The sequence below is a fragment of the Diorhabda sublineata genome, chromosome 4 (genome assembly GCF_026230105.1).
Source record: "Diorhabda sublineata isolate icDioSubl1.1 chromosome 4, icDioSubl1.1, whole genome shotgun sequence".
Classification (NCBI taxonomy): Eukaryota; Metazoa; Arthropoda; class Insecta; order Coleoptera; family Chrysomelidae; genus Diorhabda; species Diorhabda sublineata.
The window spans coordinates 24,786,945-24,814,223 of record NC_079477.1 but is presented as its reverse complement, the minus strand read 5'-3'; the positions used below and the strand labels follow the sequence as shown (position 1 = coordinate 24,814,223).

The 27,279-nt window shown below is 33.6% G+C and overlaps 1 protein-coding gene across 2 annotated transcripts; it reads right to left on the bottom strand.

The window, feature by feature from the left end:
* Positions 1 to 725: 725 nt before the first annotated feature.
* LOC130442647 (protein peste-like) lies at positions 726 to 24,993 on the bottom strand. 2 transcript variants are annotated; one of them, XM_056776950.1, is made up of 7 exons: positions 24,681 to 24,993; positions 12,603 to 13,041; positions 7,218 to 7,415; positions 6,825 to 7,116; positions 5,237 to 5,439; positions 2,972 to 3,045; positions 726 to 1,056 (listed from the first exon to the last, which is right to left on the bottom strand). In XM_056776950.1, exons 1-7 carry the CDS (start codon positions 24,719 to 24,721, stop codon positions 783 to 785), a joined length of 1,521 nt encoding a protein of 506 aa, XP_056632928.1. In that variant the 5' UTR covers positions 24,722 to 24,993; the 3' UTR covers positions 726 to 782. The 2 variants fall into 2 exon arrangements, with proteins under 2 accessions (XP_056632928.1, XP_056632929.1); XM_056776951.1 differs by lacking the exon at positions 24,681 to 24,993 and adding an exon at positions 16,103 to 16,320.
* Between the last annotated feature and the right edge of the window lie 2,286 nt (positions 24,994 to 27,279).

Sequence of the window (27,279 nt, the reverse complement as noted above, 5' to 3'; positions counted from 1 at the left end):
CAGTTGACACCCCCCACTCCTCATGACGTACTTCCACTCTAGAACATACGTAGTTTCTCGACTGATTGTGCATAACAAAACATGAACAGAATTTGAAGACTGATGAGTAATTTTGTAGCATTTTTATCTCAAAAGGAAGAAAACCCACATGACATCTTTTTTATTGTTAACAATACTTGACTTTGAAATCCGCTACAGTTTTTCAAATAGTTCTCTAGCTTTCTTTTTTTCATTCGTAATAAATTCAGAATTGAATGATTAATGCTAGATGTAATTATTGGAGGAACTGATCTTAACAATTAATAGTAAGGGGGTTCCTCCTTTCCCATTTTTGACATAGTAAAATCGTTTTTATTTCGAATTTGGGGCACCTGTGTTATATTCGAAATTGTAGAAATTGTAAATAAAGTTTGTGAATATTTAGGCTTTTCATATAATTCTAATCACTTAAAAATGTGAATAGAAATATAGTTTGTTGATTTTTCAGTATAAATGATAATTGTTGATAGATATTGGCTCAAGTTGAATGAGAAAAGCCTTATTTCTAATCATTAAAGTGAAAATACATCAATTTTAGACTAGTTTAGATTGAATTGAGCCACTTCAGCATGAGGTCAAAACTTCCTTCTACAAAATCTCTAGTGTGAATAGAAAACCACACCAAGGCGCTTGGGTTGTTAGGAATTACTGAAAAATTTATTATTCAGATTTTAAAAACAAACACAGATATTTAAAAAAATATATTTCCATAACAAACTTGTTACTAGTAACAAAATACGTGTTTATTTTCTCTGTCTGAGTGGAATTTCGTCATGGAACTTTGGTTTTTTTCCATTAATTTGGAAAGTTTGTTTTTGAGTTTTGCAACATAAACACGAACACACTGTCCAAAGAATGAAAACGCTACCTAAACCTAAAAGTATGTAGGATAAATAGTTATTGTATTCTGGTAGATTCTGTATCAGTCTAAGGCTACTGGCGATGTCGTCTTTTAAATTTATTTTTTGAGTGAAGTAAAATAGAGGCACAAACACTTTTGGCACTTTTTCGTACAATCTAAAACAAAAATTATGTGTATAGAACATTTTACTTAAAAAGTTACGAGTAGAATTAGTAATTTCTAGTTTCTGCATGAATAGTTGAACATTTATCATTTCTATTAATTAAAATATTTTTTTGATATTAAACATGAACATTTTCTCAACCTATGTGCACATTTGAGCTCTTCAAATCTATTAGATCATCGTAGGATGAAACCCATTGGAAAAGGAGGATAATATAATAAAAATTGAAGGAAAAATAATTTACGGACGATCTAAGGTCGAGAAGGGAAAAAGGATGATTTTTAAGAGTAAAAAAAAATTTTTTTAAAAAGCGGGTAGGATTTTACTTCGTTGAAATTTCTTGTTGGTGTGGAAAGGCAATAAAAACCAAGAAAAGTCAAAAAATAAGACAAAAAAAACTCGCACCCGGAAATAATTTTCCGTTATTCTTTAAATTTTCTTACTTTCATTACAAGAAAAACGTGAGATTCAATGTTACATTGATAAACATAAGTAATTGGTTGTAAAGTTTCAATAAACATCTAAATCATCAATAAGTAGAGATTTCAACGAATAAAAATCTCACCGACTTTTCAAAAAAAGGTAATTTTTGACGGGATAACTTTTGTTCAGAATATTTGGTTTTTTTTCACATAAATTTTGAGGTTATGTGAAAAAAGTGATTATACAAAAGCTGTAGATCTTTTGATTACTTACAACTTTGCTATTCTACTTTTTTCCATAGGACTTATAGTTTTGCCGGAAATCAAGATAAACTATTTTTAACCCTTACAATATCACCCTTTTTCCCTTCGCGACCTCGGATCGCCCGTAAATTATTTTCCCTTCCATTTTTATTATAGTCTCCTTATTTTCCAATAGATTTCATCCTACTATTATTTTCTTTCACTATTTATTATTTTTAAAGGCTTTTACCCTTGTCTAATCCTCAAATTTGCTTCAGGATATCCTAGGGTAAATAAATTTAGTTGCATTATTCGAATCCTTCGATGCATTCATAATTTTTAATAATTTTATGACGCGATATTCTTTGTATGTATGTAGGAAACTCACGAAGCGAAAAAAAATTAAAAAAAAAATAACACCAGCCTGTATATAGAAACTTTTTTAAAGATAATTCAATGAAACTAGCTGTTTCTGAAAGGTTTTTTTCTCTCTATTACGTCTATATTTTGTACAAATTCATTACACATCTAATTACACTCGACTATGATAAGTATTTTATGAAGGAAAACACGTACGTTTTTTCGTACATCAACAATACAATTTATGTTTTCAATATTAGTTTACGTGAACAGAGATGTATGAATGAAAATGGATTTCCCATTTTATCTCCAGATGGAACCGTTCAACTGGTTCTTCTCTGTAATCCCCTAGGTTCTCAGGTGGGAATGTAGAAAGTGCACTTTTACTCTCATGTTGCATCCAAACTTTTTATATTGACGTTCCTACAAGGTTTTTGCACTCGGGATCCAAAATTTGCATCTTTTAGCACAATTCGGATTTGTGAACCCACGAAAAAATACTTGAAGCAGGAACCTTGTTTTGATAAAGCAGTCAGAAATTGCTTCATCAATTCAAGCTTTACGTGCAACGGTTCAAGCAGAATGTTTTTTGTAAGGTACAAAATTTTGTCGCTTAGGCCACAATTTTTATTTCCAGTGTTTGTCACGTGCTCTACTATCCCAATGACGTCATTTTCGTATAACCCAGCTGCTGACCTTGCAGAAGGCATATCATTGGTGCTCTGCATATTTTATGTTGCCCACTGAATAAAACAAATACAATCATAAGTATTTGCTTATTTCTATTTTTAAATAAGTTTGTAAAAACGAGTCCACGGTGAGTCCATGGGGATACATATTATTCAACAATTCATTAATTTGAAATGTACACAGTTTTCTTACCGTATGCTTGGAATTGGTTGAAGTAACATATTTACTTGCATTGCTGTTTGTACTTCCATCACAACTCCGGATTTCTGAAATTTACCATATAAATATCAATTTGAAACAAGTAAATTTCAAACGAATATTATAAGTTGAAAATAAATCAAATTAAACAACTCAACCTAGCACAATGAAATTACACGTGTAGAAAATATTAAAAACAACCTTGAAAATCAATCTTTTCAAAAATATTTCAATTTATTTATAGGTGCAATTAAGTTTACACCAACAATCAAAATTACACTACCTGACTGGCACTTCGATAACCAAGTTATCATCTTCAGAGACAATTTACCTTCAGTCTCTGAGTGCGCGAGCCAGCAGACATGGAAGACATTTCAGAAAGTAAGGTACATCGTGTATTAACTGAAAATTTGAATATGAGAAAGCTGGGTGCTGCGTTTGCTCACAATGGAACAAAAACAGTCGTAAAGATGTTTCCATCGAGTGTTTCGCAATGTTTTATAGACAAAAAACCGAATTTTTGCGCTATTTCGTAACCATCATTTCACACCCAAAGCAAAAGAACAATTAAAATAATGGATTGAAAAGAGAGAACCGGCTCCAAAGAAGGCAATGACCGTTCCATCTGTATCTATCTGTAGACAAGATCATGGCGGTTTTTTGGAATGCGTGTGAGATAATTTTGAAAAAGAAAAAATTATCAACGGTGAATATTATGATATATTGTTGTTTTGTGCATTTTATAGATCTACAAAAAGCATTTGACCGGGTTTAGTTGGAGGATGTTATACATTTACTCTACGACAGACAAGTACCTCATACCTTAATCAAAATCCAGGCCAAGATCGATGGAGAGCTCATTGAACCAATCCCTGTGGAAAGAGGAACACAACAGGGCGACTCAGTGAGTCCACTCCTTTTCAACATAATTGTGGATGAAATAATAAAGCAAGTACGCAGATTGAACGGATACAAAATGGGTGATCACAATATTACAATCTTGTGCTATGCTGACGATGCTGTGCTGGTTGCAGAAAACGAAGACGACCTCCAAAGGTTGCTGCTATATCGCTTTAATTGCACAGCAAAATCTCTAAATATGATGGTTGCTGCCTCCAAAACAAAAAGCCTGATCAAAAATACGTCTTAGATGTAAGCTGGTCGTAGACGACAAAATAATCCAGCAAGAAATGAAATTCAAATATAGGTATAGAGCTATCCGGATATGGTGATATTGAGACAGAGGTGAGGAAGCAAACAATAAAAGTAGTAAGAGCAGCCGGATGTCTGAACGACACTATATGGAAAAACAAATACATTAGTATTGAGGCCAAGTCAAGAACCTACAAAACTGTAATCAGATCCATAATGACGTACACAGCAGAAACTCGGCCTGATACAGCAAAAACAAAAAAGCTCCTGGAAACAAGCAAAGGAAAGTCCTACGAAAAATTACTGGAAAACGCTCCTAGACAGGGAACGTAGCGACGATATAAGGCAAAAATGCATAGTGGAAAATATTAACGAATGGGTACTGAGCAGAAAGCGCGAATGTTACGAAGACATAAGTAGAATGAGCGAGGAAAGAATAGTAAGGATAGCACGAGACAAGTCACCACTGGGGAGAAGTATGGGAAGGCCACGAAAAAGATGGAGTGATAATCTTACCATCAATTGAGGTAATAGGCATGCTGTGAAGAATGAACAGGAAATCTGCCTAAAATGGAGTATCAAGTCAAGTCAATGCACCAGATTTAGATCCTTTGGATAATTTTCTGTTCCCAGACTTAAAAAAGTAGCTCGGTAATCAAATATTCTTATCATAAAAAATGTATGGAACTTATTGAACATCGCTGAGAAAAGTGTATGGAGTTAAATGGAGTTGAAAAATAAATATATTTTTTTCCAGAATTTTTGTGTTGGTCAAGTAATTGTGGGACCATTCTCGTAAACATCGTTAAGCTATGGGATTCGCAGCTCGATGATGGCTTGGTGCCATCGGTTGTTACTATTAAAATGAGTTTTATCAGAATGGGATCTTTTTTTGACATAGACAAATTTTAAGACGCAAGTGGTTGTTTTATTTATACAATTTGTGAATATGCAGCATGAGTAGAGTTTGTTTATATAAGAAATATTCATTTCAATGAATATCGTTTAAAACAAATGTATTTTATTCTTCATATACAACTTTCTATGTTTTTTCTTAGAATACACTACATGTTCCAGCACATTCCATCGATATTCACTTTCACTTACCGGTTCGATAATGATGTAAAATTCATGTAGGGTCTTATCTGGCTTCATTCCCTCAATTGAGTTCGCATAATAAGGATCAGCTCCATAAAAATGTGGGAACGATAAAAAGCTAGGGGAATTATCCCTACACGTTGAGACGTTAAATACTCCCGATGGTATACATTCTCCCACACAAAAACATTGGTTTTCAGGACGTTTTGTACCTTAAAAAAATGCCAACCGAATTAGAGGCGTCAAGAGTTGCGAAAAAAGATTTTCTTTCGAATTTAATTTTTCATATAATTGAATTATAGTTTAATTTTAACCTAATATCCACATTTTCTTCTACGCAAGGGTCGTTTAAATATGACATCCTGTTCGCTGAAAATAGTTTCTCTCCAATCTGAATTCTCATGCTAGGAAACATCCCCTACGAGGATATTAACGATTTCAAGGTTTATACAAATACGTGCTGATTTTCTGGTCATCTTAACGAACTCGTAATACAAGACGGTTCGAAAAGAATCATATATAGTTTTATATGGACATGGTTTCACTTTTATACCTTCAAAAACTCTGCTTTGTCTATCCAATACTCAAGTTCGTTCCTCCTGCTACTCCTTAACTAGCATAATTAAATGGATTGAATGACTGCTCTAACATGGTTCTCTAGTTCAACCAATGTGATTGGAAGAGCTGATATATCTTTTGAAAACCTATACAAACAAAAAATCAGAAACATTAAGCTCCGGTGACTTTGAAGATCCCCTAGGAAGCCTGTCACCTTACATCAAAATTCCACGGTGGTTGAGCAACATCTTGCTGTCAAAGAAAAAGGGATCATACGTTTTTAGAGTATTTCGGAGACACACAGAGACGACATGGTGCAACATCTTCTAATAGTTTGACTATAATAAGCAGTAGAAATCTTCTGAACATTGTGACAGCTTCTGTGTCTTTGTTTGGAATTGGTATGGACATAGGTTTTTTGGCGTTTTACTTTATTTTTATTTAACTGTGATTTTTTGTCATTTTTACAAAAGAAAACATATTCCGGAAATTTTTTTTTGCTCTGAATCACATCCGATAAGTGGAATACTGTTATTCTCTCACCGAATGTAAATTATTAATTACTTGACTAAATTGAATGCTTTAATGGAAGAGTGGCTCTTCAAAGAAAAAAATTTTTGTCCAGTTGGAAAACAGAAACTATTTTCTTCAATAAATATGATTTTTTTCCTTAAATTCGACATAAAAATAAAGATTAAGATTTATAAATCTTAAAAGACAGTAGTTAGGACCGTATCGAATAAAAAAACGGTTTTTGTTACCTCAAAAGCATGTTCATTCATTATGTAGACTGTATTTTCGTTTCGGGGGTATAATGTTATATACGAAACTCATCTACTGTGCCATAGCGATGAAAAAATTCACCTAAATTGTGTTTAAGATATCCAAACCCAACAGCGAGCTTTTAATTAGGATCTACCCTGCAGAACGTAACCTTCCTTTTATTTGACTCAATAAAATTTTTTGGAATATTGAAACTAATATATCTGTCATATTTATGTAAAATTTTCACAGATGACATAACATATTATCCACTAACCATTATCAAAAATATAATCCCCAGTATATTTATATCCTAAGACACCTTTAATAATGACATCTTCTACGTATTCTAGTTCGGCATATTTACAAAGCTCGCCGGAATATACGACGAGTTTATCCCTTTTCCTATTTATAGGATAAAACTCTCCAGCAGAGCCTTTTATATCGTTACAATGTCCTTCGTAGTAACTCGTTTGATTCTTGTAATTCCAAGTTAACATTTTTCCGAAATCCTCATCGTTTTTGTAATACATACTGTAGATTCCAACGTTACCGATAGTAGCATTTTTCTAAAAATATAATCATAATTCATTAAACTTGAAAGAATACATTTCTTCTTGAAAATTACACGCAAATCGAGTATCTACTGTCAAAATTTAATGTAACTCACTCTGTAAAATATACCAAATTTATCTTGGACGTTTAAAAATGGAAACTTCGATAAAGTTTCTAAAAGAGGTTCTTCGTAGCCTTCAAAGAGTATCTCAGAAATGTTTTTTGTAACATGGAGACTCGATACACTTGATAATGCCGCCGAGATTAACCTTCTGGTTAACCAATTGAAAAGCCTAGACTTGTAACTAATTGTCTGAAACAAACAAAATCAGTTAATGAATCTAAAGAAAAACGTGAATATTATGTTACAAAATCTATTATTCAGAACCTGAGTAATACAATGTTTAGTTAATTCACATTTTGCTGGATATCTAAAAAATATCATTCTAGTCTATTAACCCATAGATTTAAAAAATTTGATACCAGTACAATTCAATAATTTCATAAATGAAGCTCTTAATGAAAAATGGCGAAGAAAGTAGAAGGATTACATTATTTTATCTGATAATGGAGTTTTGTCGTTTAGAAAAAATTTAGATCCATTATTATAATTAGTATATCCAATACAAAAACCAAAATTTCATACCACAGTGAAGAAATATTTGTCCTTCGTCCTATCGATATAACGCGAACGATATTCTCTTTAAATTTCCAAATTGTGAGCTGTCTGATCATTCTACTTAAGGCCCTGATCTTACATCTGGCGATTTTCATATTTACTTGCACCTCAAGAAACTCCTGATAAACGTTTAGTTAAAGAAGAAGAGATGAAGACATCTTTCAAACCTGCTCAAAAGTCATAATTTTAGACTCTACTACGATAGACAGGTGACGAATAACAGACCTGACATCTTGATGGTTGATGGACGAGTTAAATTGGTCTTTTTCATCGATGTAGCCAATCCGAACAATCACAATGTTCTCAAAAAATACCTGGAGAAACTGGCTAAATACGCGGAGCTCGCAATGGAGATTAAACAGATGTGGCAAAGCGAAAATATGGAAATCTTCTCATTTATTATGTCTGCAATTGGCGTCGTGTCTAAGACCTTACACGATACCTTGGCTAAACTGGGCGCAGTACGAAAGATTATTATAGGTTCGTTCCAACCCATCAAAAAACCGTCCTTGGTACGGTGACGATTCTGCGCAACAGAGAACGATTCTTATTTGTGTTCCAACCGACTTAAGTTGGGTTCACACGGAGTCGTAAACTGGGCGAGAATACTACTATTAGGAGAGTTAGTCGTGATCACTACCTGGTGGCGAACTGGGAGTCGTCAACGACCAAAAACAGATCGATCGTGATTACTCCGGTATGTTGGAGTGAACACAAGCGATTTAGCCGTGAAACACCCACCAAATGTGAAGTTTCTAGCGTATATACACGTATTTGTTTCGATTTTTGGATGAGTGAAATAATAAAATTTATTATAATTCATTGATTAAGTAAATTAATACATTTTATTTATATATAATACTAATTAATAACATTTCCTACGTCAGAAAAATGTGGACTTGGATACATTTTAAAAAAGGTTCTGAAGCCACTTTGTGATCTTTTTTTATACATTTACAAACCCATACACGTTTCTTTTTTTAACATTTTCCAAATTTTGTAATTCATTAACTAAAAGTTCACACACAATATTTGGACTTTACGGTATAGCCATGATTAAACAAAAATAAATAAAAAACGTACCATGAACAACTAGATGTTAGCGGCGGTTCGTTTCTGGTCGCGACGCCTTTCAGACACTAATTTGGGTGAACTAGAGGTCGTATATTATCGGTCGTGAAAATCAAGCAGTCTTGAGAGACATGCGCAAAACGAGTAGTATTCTCGCCCAGTTTAGGACTACGTGTGAGCCCGCCTTTAGGTATCGTTTGTGAACCGTTTCCGGGACGGTCTTTTCGATACTTGCTTGGATGGACAGCAAGTATTGTCACAAGAACTGTACATGGATGTAAATTGCGCAGAGAATATCGTTTAAACGCTTCCGTCCAGATTAGCAGGTTGGAACAAACCTTATATGAACTGAGCCATAATTCTTTTGCAAGGCTCTGGATATCTTTCAGTAGAATTTTTTTACATGTGGCATTGTTAATCCAAATTAATGCTTCTTCAGTGAATCGTTTTGGATTTGAGTGATTATAGTTTATTTCATAAGGGTATAGAGTAATAAAATTTCATTAGGTATGCAAAGGGACCACGGAGTTACCCAACGAATATTTAAGCCACTTTCATAGTTTGGCGTTAATTTCATTGTAAAATACTTTTTATTTTTATCAAGTGCAGGTAGTACCACCTGGGTTGGAGTCAATTTATGGGTTTTAGCCTATTGTTATCCATTCACAAATACTGAAAATAGTGTGTCAAAGGCGTGCCGGTAGGATATTCGTAAAAAGGAAAGCCGAATCTGAAATAGGGCTAGAATTAGGCACTAATAGAAGGTTAAACGGTTCCTGTTAAACGCAAAACGTAACTGTATGATCTACTACCTCAGTAATCCCTACACAATATTTCGATATTGACACTTCAGGCTACAAAACATACTTTTCCTAATTCTCGTTCGCAATTACTTTAAATTTTAATTTAACAAACAATACTATTTCAAGACCTACACCTATGGTCGACACCGAAATTGAGCCGAACTGGAGGCAATTCCCCATTTTATTACTCTACACCTTTCTGAAATAGACTATAATTTGTTCGATTCCGTGCTTGTTGACACATTATTAGTTACTAATGATTTAATAAAATCAGTTTCGAAATACTTATAATTACTGTCCGCTTCCACTTTATTCAAATCTTCTTTTAAGTCTTTTTACATTATTAAAACTGAATAAAATGGGTATTCTACCATAGTTCAAAGCAGTAACCAAAAACAGAAGCAACGTATCAATCTCAAATTTCTCGTTAAATTGAAAAAAGTTCCAACTAAAAGCTATAAATTGTTACAAGAGCCCTATGGAGATAATTCTCTATTTCGTACGTGTGTTTTTTTAATGGTGTAAGTGCGTTAGTGAAGTCCGAGAGAGCAGTGAAGATGACCAGAGCCCAGGTCACCCTGTGACTGTTTTAACTCCAGAATCTGTAACCAAAATCAACCAAATTGTGCGTCCGACAAATTGCCGAGGCTGTTAACGCCGATAAAGAAACGGTTAGAAAAATTTTACTCATGACAAAAGTCTGTGCGAAGCTGGTGCCAAAAAATCTGACTTCTGACCAAAAGCTCTTGCGTTAACGAGTCTGCTAAAATTTCTTTGAAAGGTTAGAGAGGTTAATAAAAAGATCTGCTTTGAAATGGACCCGATTTGAGTCGAGGGAAGTGGTGAAGCAAAAAACGGCAGACCTCCTAAAGACTTCCAGCACTGCTTCGATCAATGGAAAAAACGTATGGAAATGCGTATGGTGAAAGAAAGTGAGTATATTGAAGGGATTCTAAAATAGAATAATTTTTATAATAGAACCCAACCGGTTGGTACATCAGTAAAATATACGCAACAAATACAAATTAAACAAAACTTCTTTATTCAATTGAACGGTTGTTCAAAATTAACATGTAGCTAGTGCTGCAAACTTCATCTGTGTAAGATGACCTACATCAGCTCCACTTACTAATATTTATAATTTAATTATGATACGTCAGGTTACTGTCCATGTAGTAGTAAAAGCAGTTTCGAATGAACATTCCGAGAGAAATTTGTAATAAACAACCGATTTAAATGCGTTCAACGTATACGATAATTTATCACAAAAAAGCGACAGCAGAAATAGAGACGGAAAAAATGTGAAGCTCTTCCTGTAGGAACGATAAATCGACTGAGAAAGCTGTCAGAACACGTGTACGATAAACGAACATGAAAATAAAAAACCTAGTGAATAATTCATTCTAACAATCTTGAGACGCTTGTATCATTATCATGCAATATGTAAATCTCTTCATGTTTTAAATAAAACTATTTGCCTAATTAGCAAAAAAAGTGTCTTATCAAAAAGTACAGGTATACCAAACTTATTTAAAACCATAATATACATGAAAAAAAATAAAGAAACCGCTGTGAATGTTAACCAATTATGAAGTGCGTCTAAAGAGTTTTTGAATTGTTTCAGATCCAAAGCATAACATTCAAATAAATTATCTTTATTGGCCTTGATAGTAATCGCCTTTATGCACAACAAACTTTTAACAATGTTAGTAAAGCTTCTGAAAGCTCCCTCTTGCGAAATCGATTGCAGAACGCGTGTCTATGTGGCAAGATATACCTCTTTCAAAACCTTCTTCATGCGATGAAACAGAAAGAAATTCTCAGGTGCCAGGTTGAGTAGATCATCAAGAACAGCCACTCCACGCGAGTCAGGAATTGGCGCACCTAGATTGCAGAGTGAGCAGGCGCGTTATCGTGCAGCGGGACTCCTTGTTCCGACCTGTTCTACTAGTGCCGAACACGCCGGATGCGTCTAAGAAACCGTTTCAAAACTTCCTCGTAGAATACGGCGTCCAAGAATCGACTCACAGGAACCTAATGGATAAGTGAATAGTTGTCGAAGGAAGAACTTTTGACAGTCACCATTCCAACGATAGTCGATGGATCCTTGGTAATGCTTTTAGTTCACCAGTCCAACGATTTCTGCTTGAAATCTGAATTGAACTATAAGTACCAGATCTCTTCGTCTATAACGATGGTTTCAGAAGGGATTAATCCTTGGTAATGCTTTTGGTTCACCAGCACAACGATTTCTGCTTGGAATCAGAGTCGAATTAGAAGTACCAAGGATAACCATCATCTATGACGATGGTTTTCCGAATGGAACGGTACAAATCGAGAACACATCTTCCTCTTACCTAGATCTTCGTAGATAATTTCATATGTTTCCGCAACCGTTTTCCCTGACGTTTCATTGCACCGACTATGTTCTACTGCCATAGTGACAACGAGGCTTACTATTAGGTAGCGTTCCTTTACATTTCTCTCAAGCGTGTGCATGAGACATCGGATTGAAATTTTAGATCCAACTCGAAAATTCATTTCTCAACTAATATGAATTTAGATATATAGCAGTGGGTAGGATATGGCGTGATATTTTATACGAATAGAATACTATTCGATTATCATCATTTACCAATCTTCCCTTTAGCTTTGATTCAACTTTAACAGGCATACATTCTCGTGGAGTTTATACGAAAAATTATTAACATGTGTCTAAAACTTTGGATCACATTATCACAATTTTTCTAATACAAAATATTTTCTGGATAATCTAACTTTCTAATAGAGAAATAATTTTCAAATTCAATCAATATTGTTACCCTGCAAAGCCCGCCATGATTATTATAGTAGCTAACTCAATAATCAAGTTTAATTGGACAAACAGAGGGAAGTATCACATCAAGACGTAACGAACATATATGTTATAAAAAATTCGAATACCTACCAAAGGAACAACATTGATAGTAGATATCACATCGCTCAATTTTCTAACACTATTTTCTTCATCGAAATAATAAAATTTCATATGCGAAAAACTAACGGTGGTATTCTCCTCGTGCCAAGATATATTAATTTTCTCCTTGACTTCTTTAAATTTATAAGGTCCCACTTCTTGAAATTCCGGTTTAACCTCAATATTATTTATTCGTTGAGGGTTTGTCCAATTGAACAAATATATATTCAAGTCTAAAGGTGGATCATTGGTCAACCATTCTTGGTAAGCTTTTGATGTTGGTGTAAATTTGAGCGCATCAATTAATATCAGCTCGTAAATGGTTTCGAAGAAGACGAGTATAGAAACGCCTACGCCGATGAGGATCAAACCAAGGAGTAATAGACAGACTTGGCCTATCTGTCGACGACGATGCTTTAGTCGAGAGTTTCTGAAACAATACACGATAGATATAATTAAATGAGCCGTATTTACTACTATCAATCGATAGTATCTATGAAAAAATAATATGAGTTGTAATAACTCACTTCTATAAATTACTACGAGGTTTGTATGTAAATTTTCCAGCCTTAAAAGGAAACAAGGAATTTTTTTCCCAACATTGTCTCCCCGTAAGTCTACGCAGTTATTGCAGCGATGCTGTAACCTTTTTAAAACTTCCAACTTAGTTGTCGTTTTTCTCCCTAAAATACTGTTGACGAGACTTGAGGTTTATGAATCTGATATCGAAACTGCCCAGCAATCTGGGTGTAGTTTACCATGAATTTGTTCCACGAGGTGGAACGGTCGTTAATGACTACTATTTGGAGAGTTTTGAGGCGTCTACGTGAAGCAATTCGTTGTAAAGCACGATTAGGACTAAAGACATTGCTGTAGAAGATCTACAAGAGCTAGTCAGTTCTATCAACGAAATTGGAAATACGGAGTCACAATAAACGCGCATAAACCAAACTAATGTCATAAGCAGACAACAACACGGCGAAGTTCAATTACTTGTCAATGGAAATAACATAGAGAGAGAGTCAATAAATTTAAATACCTTGGATATACGAGTAAGTTAAATGAAAAAGGGATTGCGACAAGAAAGCTAAAACTCGGATATCAATTGCGAAAACAGCTTTTACAAAGTTTAATAAGTTCCTAATCCACCGAAATGTTCCCCTAAGCCTTAGATTGAGGATTAAAAATGTCATATTTGGCCAATCTTTTTGTTTGGTGTGTAGACGTGGTCCCTGAAAGTGAGATCGTTAAATAGAATAGAAGCAATGGAAATGTGGTTGTTGCGCAGACTTCAACGAATCCCATGGACCGAGCACATGACAATGAAGAAGTACTAACGGGAAAGATCGACGGAAGGAGAGGACAAGGGCGTAAACAACATTCCTGACTACGGAATATAAGAGATATAAGAGATTGTTGTGACGGCAAAATTTTTTCGTTGTGCAGAAGATATGTCCATAAATATCCTTGTGGTTTTTTGCTATGATCATTATATCATGTGAAAAGGTGCATTCAAATTTTTCTGCCTATTACCTTATTTCTCATTTCTTTGTACAAGCATTTACTAACTTCCGTTAATTCACTGCTAACATTTCTTGTTTGTGGATTCCTCCATATATTCTTTCATGGTACTTTATTGAATGATTTTTCCATGTCTACGAATGTGATTTATACTGGTTAATATCATGCCATTTTTATTGTGAACACATGACCTTATGTGTTTCTGCTTTTCCGAAATCCATTTTACGACCCTGTCACAATTAGTTCTATTTTAGCTTGCAGTTTCTTTTCGATTATGTGTTTAAAAAGTTTTGGCGGTGGAGGTACATTTATTTCTCTAGTTATTGCTGCAGTACTTTATGTTTCTTTTTTTTGTGCACTATCAGTATCAAATCCATTTTCCAATATTCAAGCATCTATTTTTCTACATACGAGAAGTAACTGACCTGACCTAGAGATGGCTTGATATTGGTAATTCATTTCCCCTATCCGATTAGTCATATTTACAGCCTTCCGAAACTTTGTTTTGCCTCTCAGGTTTTTCTGTCTCTTCATTTATAACATATCTCAACCATCTCAGCTGTTATACGACGTATAATCACAAGGTGAATTCCATTTGGTTATACAAGATCGAGGATGGTCCAGAAAGTATCTGACCAGACCTAGAGATGACGGTAGTTGCTTGAAAAATTCCATTTCATCAAAAAGTACACAATCTATCCAGATTATGTTTCAAGTTTGAAGACGCCACGATGTTAGGTATTTGTTTGGGAGCCATCAATAGTGGACGTTTCCAGTGAATTTGCAAACATGGAAAAAATTGTGTGATACAATACTTTTATTTACAAGACCTTGGCCCAACCAATATCAAAGCTGAACAAGTTTCTACTTTGGGTGAGATTTCTCTTTGATTATCAACAGTAAAGTATTTGGTAGCAGAGTGTTAACGAGGCCGTACAACCTGCGAAGACCAGCACGACGACTCCAAAAATGTTCAAGAAAATCTACAAATAGGTACTGGATGATTGTCGACTGAAAGTGCGTGAGCTAGCAGACATAGTAGGCATATTTGAAAATGAGAAAGCTGTGCGTAAAATGGGTGCCGCGTTTGCTCATAATGGACCAAAAACAGCGTGAAGATATTTCCATCAAGTTTTTCACAGAAATGAAGCTGATTTTTTGCGCAGTTTCAATACAATTGATTGAAAAGGAAGAACCGACAACAAAGAAGGTAAATATCGTTCCATCTACAGGCAAGCGCATGGCGTCCGTTTTTTGGGATTCGCGTGTGATAATTTTCATTGACTAACTTGAAAATGTGAGACTATCAACTGCGAGTATTATGAAAACTTATTGAATCGTTTTAGCGAAAGAATCAAGCGACAACGACTACATTTGGTTAAGAAGAAAGTGTTGTTTCATCAAGACAATGCACTAGCGTTATTGAAATGACTACTATTAATGAACTAAAGTTTGAATTCCCTGTTTTCAGGCTTGTGAAAATGTTTCGAGGTGGTCAAAGACTTTTAGCAATGAAGAGGTGATGTTGGCAGTTAATGATTATTTTGAGGAGCTTATTATGAAAAGGGTACGAGCTTATTAAACACATTTTTGTGTTTTCTTCTTTTTTGGGCCAGATACTTCTGGGACCATCCTTGTGCACTATTAAAAATGTTTGGTAGTAATAAGATCACTTTTTCTCTTAGTCCAAGCCAAATTTGATCCTATTGTATACATACATCAGTTATAATTAACTATTTTGCATAAATTTTTAGCGTCGTGTGAAGAATAACTAAGTTTTAGTGATAATTTTGAATATATATCCATCAAGATATATTAAAATTTGTTTTTACATCAAGCAATTTTAATAATAAAATTTATTTTTAAATAGATTCACTTTTCACAATAAAATTGATGAAAATTTAGATGAAACAGTGATTCAAACCGAAGCGATTATCTGTTTCTAGATAAAATATGAATTGTATATATACCTACGAGGATCCATTATTAGTTGAAATCCCTGGAATCTCCAGATGATTTACCCAGTTAACTTAACACTCAAATAACTATATTCCCGTTGTATTTTTTTTTTTATTGGACACGATTTTACATATTGCCACAATGAATTCTCGTAGTTCAATGTAAACTATGATATAGATAAATTAATATTATCCAACCAAAAGACTGTAATGGTAATTACTTTATAAACAATACATATTTATCTCTTTCGTTGAAGTAACCTTTTTAGCGTGTGACCTTTTGTAATCAAAATTAAACATATATTTGATAAGAAGATCGATTCGTTGCGAAATGTGGAATTTTTACTCGTTCTCCAAAATTTGACTAGAACAAAAACATTTCCTCATTATATGACTAAATGGCTAGGTCGATCAACTACAAGACACTCAAAACATTTATGATAAGAATATACATTATAACTATCGTAGAATTTCTGTTTATACGAGGGTTGTTCGTTTTCTAACCTCAGTTTTAGCAGTATGATGGCGCTTAGCTTAGCACGCAACTGCGCATCTCTTCCTCCACTAGCTCTGTCATTGGCAAGCCCGAAATACCATCTTCTATTGAATTAAAAACATGTAAACCCAGCTGTCGCTATTGAATTTCCCGCCAAGTGTGAATTGTAAATTGTTAATTTTTTCTTTACGGTACAAGGAAATTCACCAAAGAATAAACGTTTCACAGCGTCGAGTGATTTATTTTTGCTTTTTCTTCAAGGAAGCAATAGGAAACTGATGTGTGGGTCCATAACAAGATTCGAATCGTTTATTTCTAAAAAGGCTTATGACATATTTTGACAGTTTTTAGAAACGACGTAGGCTAAATGATGATAGCTCCTGATCCATATAAAAAAAAATCAGTTTGATAATTACTGAGAGAAAATTACACGATAGATGTTTATATATTAATATCTTGAATTATTTATTTAGACTGAATCAAGCTGAAGAATGTAGTTGATTATCGTCTTATTCAAAATGGTGGCACGTATGATTGAATGATTTAGTGCAGAAGACGTGAACGCGCTTTTACTGTACTGATGTAATTTAAACGTACGTGATCACCATCTACTGATAGAAACAAGTTTTATTCGCAATTTATGACACTTATTTGACGTGTACGGGAGCCACGGCAAAAGTTTCAACGTTTTACAAGCTAAAATAATACTTTGTAGCTGACTGATAGATTTAAAAAAAATGAGGATTTCAAGGAAACTGAAAACGTTTAAACATTCACAGTTACATTAGAATGAATAATTTCATGAGCTTGATGGTATGACAATAATTTTAATGTATTATTCAAGTATATTAATTGAAAATTTCGACATGATAAAGCTGTGAGCAAGATGGGTTTACTCGCAATGGAACAAAAACAACATGGTGAAGATGTTTCCATCATGTGTTTGGGAATGTTTCACAAATATAAAGTCGAATTTTTGCACCGTTTTATAACAATGGGGTCCATCACTTCACATTCTAAACAAAAATACAATCAAAACAATGGAATGAAAAGGAAGAACCGGCACCAAAGAAGGCAAAGACCGTTATCTGCAGGCGTCGGTTTTTGGGATTCGCGTGTGATAATTTTCATTGACTATCTTGAAATAGAAAAAACTATCAACGGCGAGTATTATGCGAATTTATTCCAACGTTTGAGCGAAGAAATCAAGCAAAACCATCCGCATTTGGCTAAAAAGAAATTTTTGATTTATCAAGACAAAGCACCACCACATATCCGTGAATGCAATGACCAAAGTTAATAAATTGAAATTTGAATTGCTACCTCGTTTATCCTATGAGAGAGTTTTAGCTCCCTGGGATTATTTTTTTCTCAGGCATGATTACATGGCAATAAACATTGCTGGGAAAAGTGTATAGAGTTAAAAAGAGATTGAAGAATAAATTTTTGTTGCACCAGGTACTTATGGGACAATCCTCGTATATCATTGTTGAATGTATATCTTGACACAACAGTAATTTAACCATTAACATCGTCATTACTCCATAATTCAATTTAAACATTTATGTTAGTTTACGACCTCCATATAAAGATATAATTTACAATCTATCAACAGAGATAATTTGAAATTTATAGATTCAGATTTAAAATAATGTCAGTTTTCGAGTAGACTTCAATAATTAGATTTACTTATTCATTTCATTCCTCAACAAATGAAGAAATGAAAACTGTGATAATTAACATGATATAAAGAAGAAAAAAATAAAGCAACTAAATTTCAAATTTATATGGTAAGGGTCTTCTTACTTTTGGGGAGATTCCGAGGTTGGTGTGAAAGTATTAAAATAGAGAGATATCCTTCAATTTTGGAAAGAAAAGGAAAAGTCATTCGGATTTTCTAGGTAACCGGTTACATTTTAGTACGGTCAATTAAGGATAAAATATATCTCTATCCAGTTACTTATTTATCATTGGCACATTCAAATATTCCAAATTTTGGACGTAAAGTACCATACTAAAAATTTCAGGGCTTTGCATTTATGATGAGCATTTATTACTCTACGCTCTTTCCAAAATATTAATAAATAGAAATGGACTGGAGACGTGATAAAAATAATAAACAAGCTTGCAGATTGTTAGAAATAGTTGAAGATCTCCGATATTATGAACAAATCGATTAGTATTTTCTCAGGAGAGGAAATAATAGCACGAAAGAATGTCTACGTCCTTCAGTGACTAATAATTATTTGTTGTTTGCTTGTTTAATGACCTCAAATGAGTAATTAATATTATAGACGATGTAAATAAGTTCATTCTATGTTTTACTAGTTCTATTCAGTTTTTAAATCACACAATAGATTCATCATGCTTCCGTATCATGTTTTAAATGATAGAGGATTAACATAAAGATGTTATTAAATGAATTAATATGTTTATAATGCAGGTCGCGGACAGATTACTTGACGTGACTGAAACCTACTCTCCGCAATAATATAATTTCTCAAAAAAAATATTTTTCCTCCTTACGAGTGTGTATTTATGCTAATTATTGATAAAATAATTACACAGGCAACTGATTTATTTTATTTTGATGTGATTAACTTTGCAGTTATCACATTTTTTCTGGTATAATTTTATTTAAATGGCTTGCTTCTAATTAAAAATCATATCTATTATTATTAATTGGGGACAAGCTAATTTCGGTTTTGTATTATAAACTTAAACACTTTTTTTTAACAAAGAATAGTTCTAAATCAATTATATATTTCCCATTTTACTCAATGACCTTTTGCCATCTTTCTTTCAGTTTCATGATTCGGCGCTCATAAAATTTCTGATCCTTATCAGTAAAAAACTGAACCAGGTGCGATTGTGAAAATTTGAGCATTCAAATAATTCTGTAAACTTCAAAATAAATGATAATAAGATAGTGCCAGATCGGGGCTCTATGGGAGATGTGGCATCACTTCCCAGCCAAGGGGAACACTAAACCTTTCCGATTTGACAATTCCGGCCGTTCTTCTTTGATTGCTTCATCCAGTTTCATTAATAATTGTTGACAGTACGCATCAAATATCAAGCCTCTTAAGTATCCCAAGACATTTCAAGTGTTTTTCAATTGTTATGTGCGATGTAGCCTCTCCGCAATCTCTCGAGCAGTTATATGACGATCCTCTTCAATTTTGACTTTGATTTGGTCATTATTAGTTTCAGTAGGCCAAAACGTTGCTCATCTTTGGAAGAAAAATCTAAATCTCCAGAATGGAATTTTTTATACGCGTTTGTGCAAGAATTCTGCAAACTTCGAAATAAATGATAATCAGATATTGCCAGATCATGGATGATGTGGCATCACTTTCCAGCGGAGCTTAAATAGTTTCCCACGAGTTGTCAAAGATGTCTGAGGTCTTACATTATCATGGTAAAGCACTAAACCTTTCCGATTTGACAATTCCGGCCGTTCTTCTTTGATTGCTTCATCCAGTTTCATTAATAATTGTTGACAGGCCGCATCTAATATCAAGCCTCTTAACTATCGTAAGACATTTTAAGTGTTTTTCAATTGTTATGTGCGATATTACTCTCCGCAACCTCTCCAGCAATTATATGACGATTCTCTTCAATTTTGACTTTGATTTGGTCATCATTAACTTCAGTAGGTCAGAACGTTGGTCATCTTTGAAGGAATAATCTCCAGAACGAAATTTTTTACACCTACCAAGCAAGAAGGTTTTGTTAAGGTGGTTGGAAATGAAAATTTGGAAGACTCGCAGCACTCATCCCAAATCAACTTAAGACCGTTTAGAAAGAATGATCAAAAGGCCCAAAATCTCGATCTTCAAACTTAAAATGTAAACATATTTTTTTTCTTGTTGTTTGTCTTCCAAAGTTGAAGTATTATGTATTCTAAAGGTAAAAGAGAAGCCGTTTAAATATCAATTCTCCGACCCTATGGACCTTCATTATTAGAAGTGATGAAGCCAGTGAAGTGTTCCAGAATGAGTCTTTGAAGGAAAAAGCTACCGGGTACTGTTTTAATTTGGAAATACATCTCAGCCAACGGAAAACTTACATTTCGTGGAAACTATGCTGATGAGTAACTTGATGGGCTTCAATATAATAACTCGAATAGAAGACATACAGTCAAATAATATTGAATGTGTTTAACAAGGTAATGCATCTTGTCATAGGGTTGAAAAAATAAAAAAATTGTACTTAAAAAAAACACTATTCCAGTTTTAAAATTGATATTTAGTTGTCTAGATTGTCATAACACGAAAAGAAATCCCGCCAGAACTGTTCCAGAATTACGAACTCGCCTCCAAAGAAATTTTAACAGTTTTACACCCCATAGAGTATGTCCCAATGGTTTTAGCACAAAATATCTTTAGTCGGTGGTACATTCCAATAGAAATAGTAACCTCTCAATCAAGAGCTTTTTGACTCATTTCTTTTGGATTCAATCCCTGCTATTTTTTTTTCATTTTCTCTTGTCCTGGGTATTACTCCACTATCTGTCGACTCTCGTTTTGTTCAGATCATTTGTTACTTAACTTTCCCCTTGGCTTCTTAGTCTTTCTCATTACCGGTTTCCAAAGGACTTCCATACTGTAATTTTTTTATTTCTCCAATTTCAGCGTTAATAGATATTCTATACGAGGTTTGCTATTTAAGTTTTGAGATATGGCAAATCCGACTTTGCCATCATAAAGTTTGACATGTTTAAAGGTGAACGTACTCAGAACGTGACGTCAAACGAGTGCTATTTGAGTTGTTTACACATACTCGAAACATTGGTTGTTCGCGCACGAAGCACTTCGAAGCAAATGGTCGCCTGTTTTTCAGACTAACTGGACCGTTGCATTAGAGCAACATAGAACGGTCAATTCCGAATGGTATACCAGCATTTGTTTGCCAGAGGTGTTCAAAAAAATTAATCGCAGCAGACGATTCATTCTCCTCCACGAAAATGCGAGCTCTCACACATCAGCTCAAACAAAAAACTTTTTTGAACAGTTGAAAGTTCGAACTGATGGATTATCTTCCGTGCAGTGCTTATTTGGCACCCAAATTTTTCTTCTTTTCCCGCAGATCAGTTTGTTTTGACAATTGGATCAATGCAAAATTGTATTGATCTTCATGAAGAGAGAATTTAGTTTAAAATTTAGGGAATCTCATTAGAAAAATATTAAAATTGTTATTTTTGTTAGTGTGTAAACACCTTTTTATAATTTGATGACTTTCATTGAGTCTCGTGAAGTTTTTGATTATTGACCTACTTAATTCTGTTAAATGATTTAACGTATGAATAGACAGGATGTAAATTGAAAAAGATTGAGTGAATTGAGTTGATTCTTATCTTTGTTGAACAACAAAAAAACTGGATCTGTTTTTGAATCTAGATTCCATATAATCCACAAATGTTTTTACTGTTGTATATAAATTGAATACATATATTATTGTTTCTATTTATAAATCGAAAAACAGATAACTAGAAGTCGTAATTTAACCTTTATGTAAAAAAATATCAGTTACTTCCTCGCCAAATGGAAAAAATGTTTTTTATCAGTATATTCGAGGTTATTTAACGGAACAATTTATATATGAAGCTTTGAAATAACCGGTGACCGGTTCCTTGAGTTAAAGCTTTGTCCACACTATATTGATCGACGTTCATCTTATATTTTAGTGAAGTGCTTTTAATTTACTTATTATTAAACAAATGAGTGATAAAGATACTGTGGCTGCTGCTACTGCAATTATCATTGCTACAGTTGGTATTCAGCCAGACCACCGTCGCCGCCCAAGGACGTTTTGGGTATGACCTAGCCTTCTTCGAAGAAAAAGAAAATACAGCACTGAGAAATTCATTAGAAATTATTTTAACTTATTTAAATTGAGTATTGTGATAAATATATTTAAAATTAATTCTGTATCCTGTGTGTCTATCTAGTTTTTATCAAATAAAAACATTAGGCTTTTATGAAAAAAACCATTTGCTTTTTTTTCTATGTTTCTTGATCACCCGAATCGATCTTCTTTTCCTTGGCAGATGGCTATATGAATATTCAATCTTCTTTTCCACTTTTTTTTTTCAATGCTGAAGGATATTGCTATTTTCGTAAATCCCTCATACCCTTTTTTTATAGTACCTAGAAAAGTTCAATCACGATGCAAATTAATAAATAATTAGTGTCGAACTGAAGTCGAAGCGACGCGTCACTGCTGATTTCGATTCGACTGTCTTTGATCCGAACCAATTTGATTCGGGTTCGGCTCGACATGTCAGAGTTGACACAGTGTGGACACAGCTTAACAGGACTTCGTTATAATCTCCTATATCTTCAATTCTATGATTTTGCTATAGGTTACCCAACTTTATCAGGAAGATTGGGGCGTTTGAAGAACGTTTCATATAATGTTCCAAACTGATAATATGATGAATATTCAATATTAATGTCCCGAATGCATGTCAAATTGTCGATAATCTAATTTTCTCGAGTGCGCGAATGCGCACGAGAGGAAATTATGAGACAATTTGACATGCACGAGAGGGCATTTTGGCAGACTATTTCCTGAGAAAAATTTAATTTAAAATAAACAATAATTGTTCCTTTTCTTAAAATATAAAATTAAAACCAAATGATGTTTATTAATCCTAGACGAAAATTTGGCACTAGTGCAAATTATCGATAATTTGCACTAGTGCAGTATTATCGCTGAAATTTGATCGTTGCTAGGTAAACATAAAATATTACAGCTTTTTGGTTAGCTTAAATTTTTCGAAGGAAATAGTCAGGATAATTCAGTAGAAAATCCATAGTGAGGACGTATAACAACGAAAGCTATCACAAAGTGATTTTTTGCGTTGACTACCAATCGATCAAATTCTTTTAAGCGGAATTACAAGAAGGTTGTCAATAAAATAAGATTCCCAAAGAGATGAGGATGCTGGGAACGCTGTTATGTGGGATTTGGCGCAACTGGCACATAACTTTCTCCCACTTCACGTCCGGCGAGCTGTCTACAATTTTCTTTTTTGTCTTGGTAGATAGAGCTTACATTTGATTCTAATGCTAGGGTTTAATGACGCTCTGTAATAAGTTTTTTGTTCCTCCGGTGAACATTCATTCTCCACTGTGTGCAAATGGTACAAAGAATTTGAAAATGAACGTGCAGATGTAAATGACGAACAACGCACTGACCGACCATCGTTCAGGACCTCAGTTAGATGGTCCCTGATGTCAACAAAACCTACATTCACAATATTTTGATAGACCTCTTAGGATATGCATAGTTTTGTGCTACGTGGGTCTCGAAAATTCTGGAAGCAGTGATTACTATCTCTTCCCTGAATTTAAAAAGTACTGGGAAGGGACGCATTCCACAACTGAGAAGAGCTGGAAGAAGAGGTTTTAAGCTATTTTCTACGACAACGAGGCATGCAAATATACATTTACCGAATTTGTGGCGATTGTGTCGAAAAATAGAGGGAGATTTAAGCTTTCTAAACATGTTTTATTCAATACCGATAAAAATATTTCGCGCGTCATTTTTGTTTTTGTTTTCAGGAAATAAAATTTTTGAACAGATGACCCCAGTTGATCTCTTGAATTTCAAATTAAAGTCATTCAATTCAATGAGAAGTTACAACATTCGGAATGATAATTTTTGTATTTATACTTATAAAAATTATGATACTAACTAAAACATACTAGTGTAAATAAATTAGATGAAAAAAATATAGCACTTTGAAACATGTGTATCTGATACAGGAAATATTCATTTAAGTCTTTAATATTTTGAATAGACCGGTATATTGATAAAAGTTATTATTAGTAATGATGTCAATAATAGAAAAATACGAAAATAAACATATTCAATAATCTAACAAGTGACAGATACGAAGAAATGTCTTTAAAAATCTAGCATAATTAATTTCCATTCCATTCTATTCTATTCAAAACAACAAAAATTAAATTTTTGAGAAAGTTAAATGTATTATAATAAAAGACAAAGACAAAAATAACTTTCCTCATCAATAATTTTTTCGAGATGTTTTGAAACGTCGAAAGAGGAATTCTGTCAACTTACCGGTCTGAATAGACATCATCAGTTTTAAAGAAGAAGGTCATCGCTCACAATATCTTGAATCGGAATAAGAACCTTCAATTCATTGCACTAGTTAAATTATACACGACAAGTGATAAACTTTGAATGAAAAGTACCATCGTCATTTAAATTGGAAAAGAAGATTCTTGGCGTATGTGAAATGTTATCACTCTTTATCGGTGACGAACTTTATGAGGCATACCAGTAACAACGTTCAGCGGAACTAATGTACCCATAATTATATCCAAAAAAAAAATATATGCAATTGCGATTAGTGGCAGCGCAAACGTTGGATTTTCAGCTGCATCTTCATTGGATTATGAGGTTATGTTAAAGATACATTAAGTTATGTTTTATGAAGATAAAATCATATTATTATTATAATTAAAATACTCAATTAACTTAGAATATTTGTTAATAGTTATGTGATGTATTAAGTATGAAGTTGCCGCCAGTTTAAGGTGTCCAAAGGTTAGATTTGACAGATTAAATGATTGTGACAGTTATTATTATCAGTCAAGAGTCAATACATCGAATACATCGATATAGTTCTTGATATTTAATAATGTTGAAATTCAACGTTTTTGTTTGTGTTGGCAATACACAAATTTTTGACAGGTGATTTCATACTTTTCTTTGGCTTTTAGACGAAATTATAGGTAGGGGCTCAAGCTTTCTCTTAAATCTTCCGCTGAATGTAAATTCTGATAAATAGGTGAAGTAAATGTTGAAACACAAAATGCTAAGAGCTACGCAATTTATGTATAATCTGTTGCCTTAATTTAGGGGCATCACTATTTTAATTCAAAATCTAGCTCGCTAATGCTGAAGCTTTATTTTTTCTCAAATGACTAAATGTGTGTGAACAGAGCAAATAAAATGTGATTGCCATTTGATGAAACCATATAAAAAATTCCATATAAAAAAACACGATAGTCACAACGTTTAAAACTCTGTGTGTAAGAAAAATGTCTTATTTTGAATATTTCAACTTAAAGTACAATTCTGTTTGGGCACTTGTCACCATTTTGGCACGTACTTTTCGCATATTCAAATTGTCATGTAAATTTTTTCATAAGGATTCCTTATCAAATGAAACATCACAAACAAGGGCCATTCGAACTGGAATCATCTAGTACTTCTTCTCGTCCATCTATATAACGCTCAAATAACACGAAAAAACGTGTAAGCAATGAAGTATAACTTGAAATTTCACAACAATTTTTTAGTCTTTTGTCAAATTCAGCATTGTTAACAAAAACAACTTTTAAAACGCTACTGCTATACTGATTTGCTTACGGTAAGGTACCGCATTCGTTATTGGGGGTTTTACAGTAACGACTGACGGTTTTTGGAACTTATTTATCAACAATAACTCGCATATAAAATGGCTTTTCACTATTATTTCAAAAAACGGTTCATACAATTTTCATAAATTTTGATTTTTAAGGGTTTTGTATAAAATATAATGAACTTTGAGAACGCAATTAAGGAGTGGTGGGTATCCACCATGTAGAATGACATCAACAGTCGCGTTTTCTTTGTCTTCTGTTATTTTCATCATCTGTCAACTCTTCTGTAATGTCTACGATCATTACTGCCATCTTTCTTGTATGCTATGTTCCACCCGTGAACTGTATTTTATGCTGTGATGTTCCACCAATCATCTGTAGTGTATGTTGTGTTGTCTATTTGTCGTTGTAATGACGCCGTTAAACTATGTGATAAAGCTCACACGATAGATGGCAGACATAATCATAGACTACACAGCATACACGGCAGATGATAAGTGGAACATCAGAGCACATGACTGGATCCTAAACAACACGATAGTTAAATGTAACAGAAAACAGACACAACATGTATGTTAACACTGTTCCATTAACATTTGAAGACGATGATTCAGTTAATTCATACGTTGATTATTTTATTTTATAAAAAGTAAGCATGTTTGCCGGAAGTAATATCGGAGTATTGCAAGCCGGTAGAAAAAAAATTGATTATTATTAGAATATATGTGGTATAAAGAGGTTCTCAAATTGTTTTATTAATTCTAACCTTATATGATCACATACAATTCAAAAGACATGATCATAGATATCACAGAACCATTGACATATTGCGAAAACGACAGATGACACAGGACACGCTGCAGTTGACATATGGCATCTAAAATGTCTGACATGATGGATAAGTCACTTCCGTCACAGAACCGGCTTAGCTGATTTACAAGATCAAAATATATTTATATTATTTCTAAAACCAAAATGTTTGCAGTACTATCTTAGCTGAAAATGAAAAATTAATTAAATGTAATGAAATACGAGGCACTTTTAATATATTTTTTCATGTTTCTATTTTCTGAATATAGCTGAGTGGTGGGTCGTAATTCGTAACTGGAATTGAAGATTATGCCAGAGAGCAAGTACATAAACTAAATAAACGCTGATTACTGTTTGTACTAATAAGGTATTGGAGTGTCCTGATGAGGTTTAACTGCATCGAAACCGGTCGATAGATTATATATTTGCGAGTCCAAAAGTCACGATTGACGTTATTCGGAGGGGTGAAAAAAAAAACA

Excerpts from the sequence above, each read along its gene's own strand:
- LOC130442647 (XM_056776950.1), bottom strand. The coding sequence starts at position 24,721 with ATGACCTTCTTCTTTAAAACTGATGATGTCTATTCAGACCG. Across the intron at positions 13,042-24,680 it reads GATGATGTCTATTCAGACCG|AAACTCTCGACTAAAGCATC; the intron begins GTAAGTTGACAG and ends GTATTGTTTCAG. Across the intron at positions 3,046-5,236 it reads TTTACATCATTATCGAACCG|AAATCCGGAGTTGTGATGGA; the intron begins GTAAGTGAAAGT and ends GGTAAATTTCAG.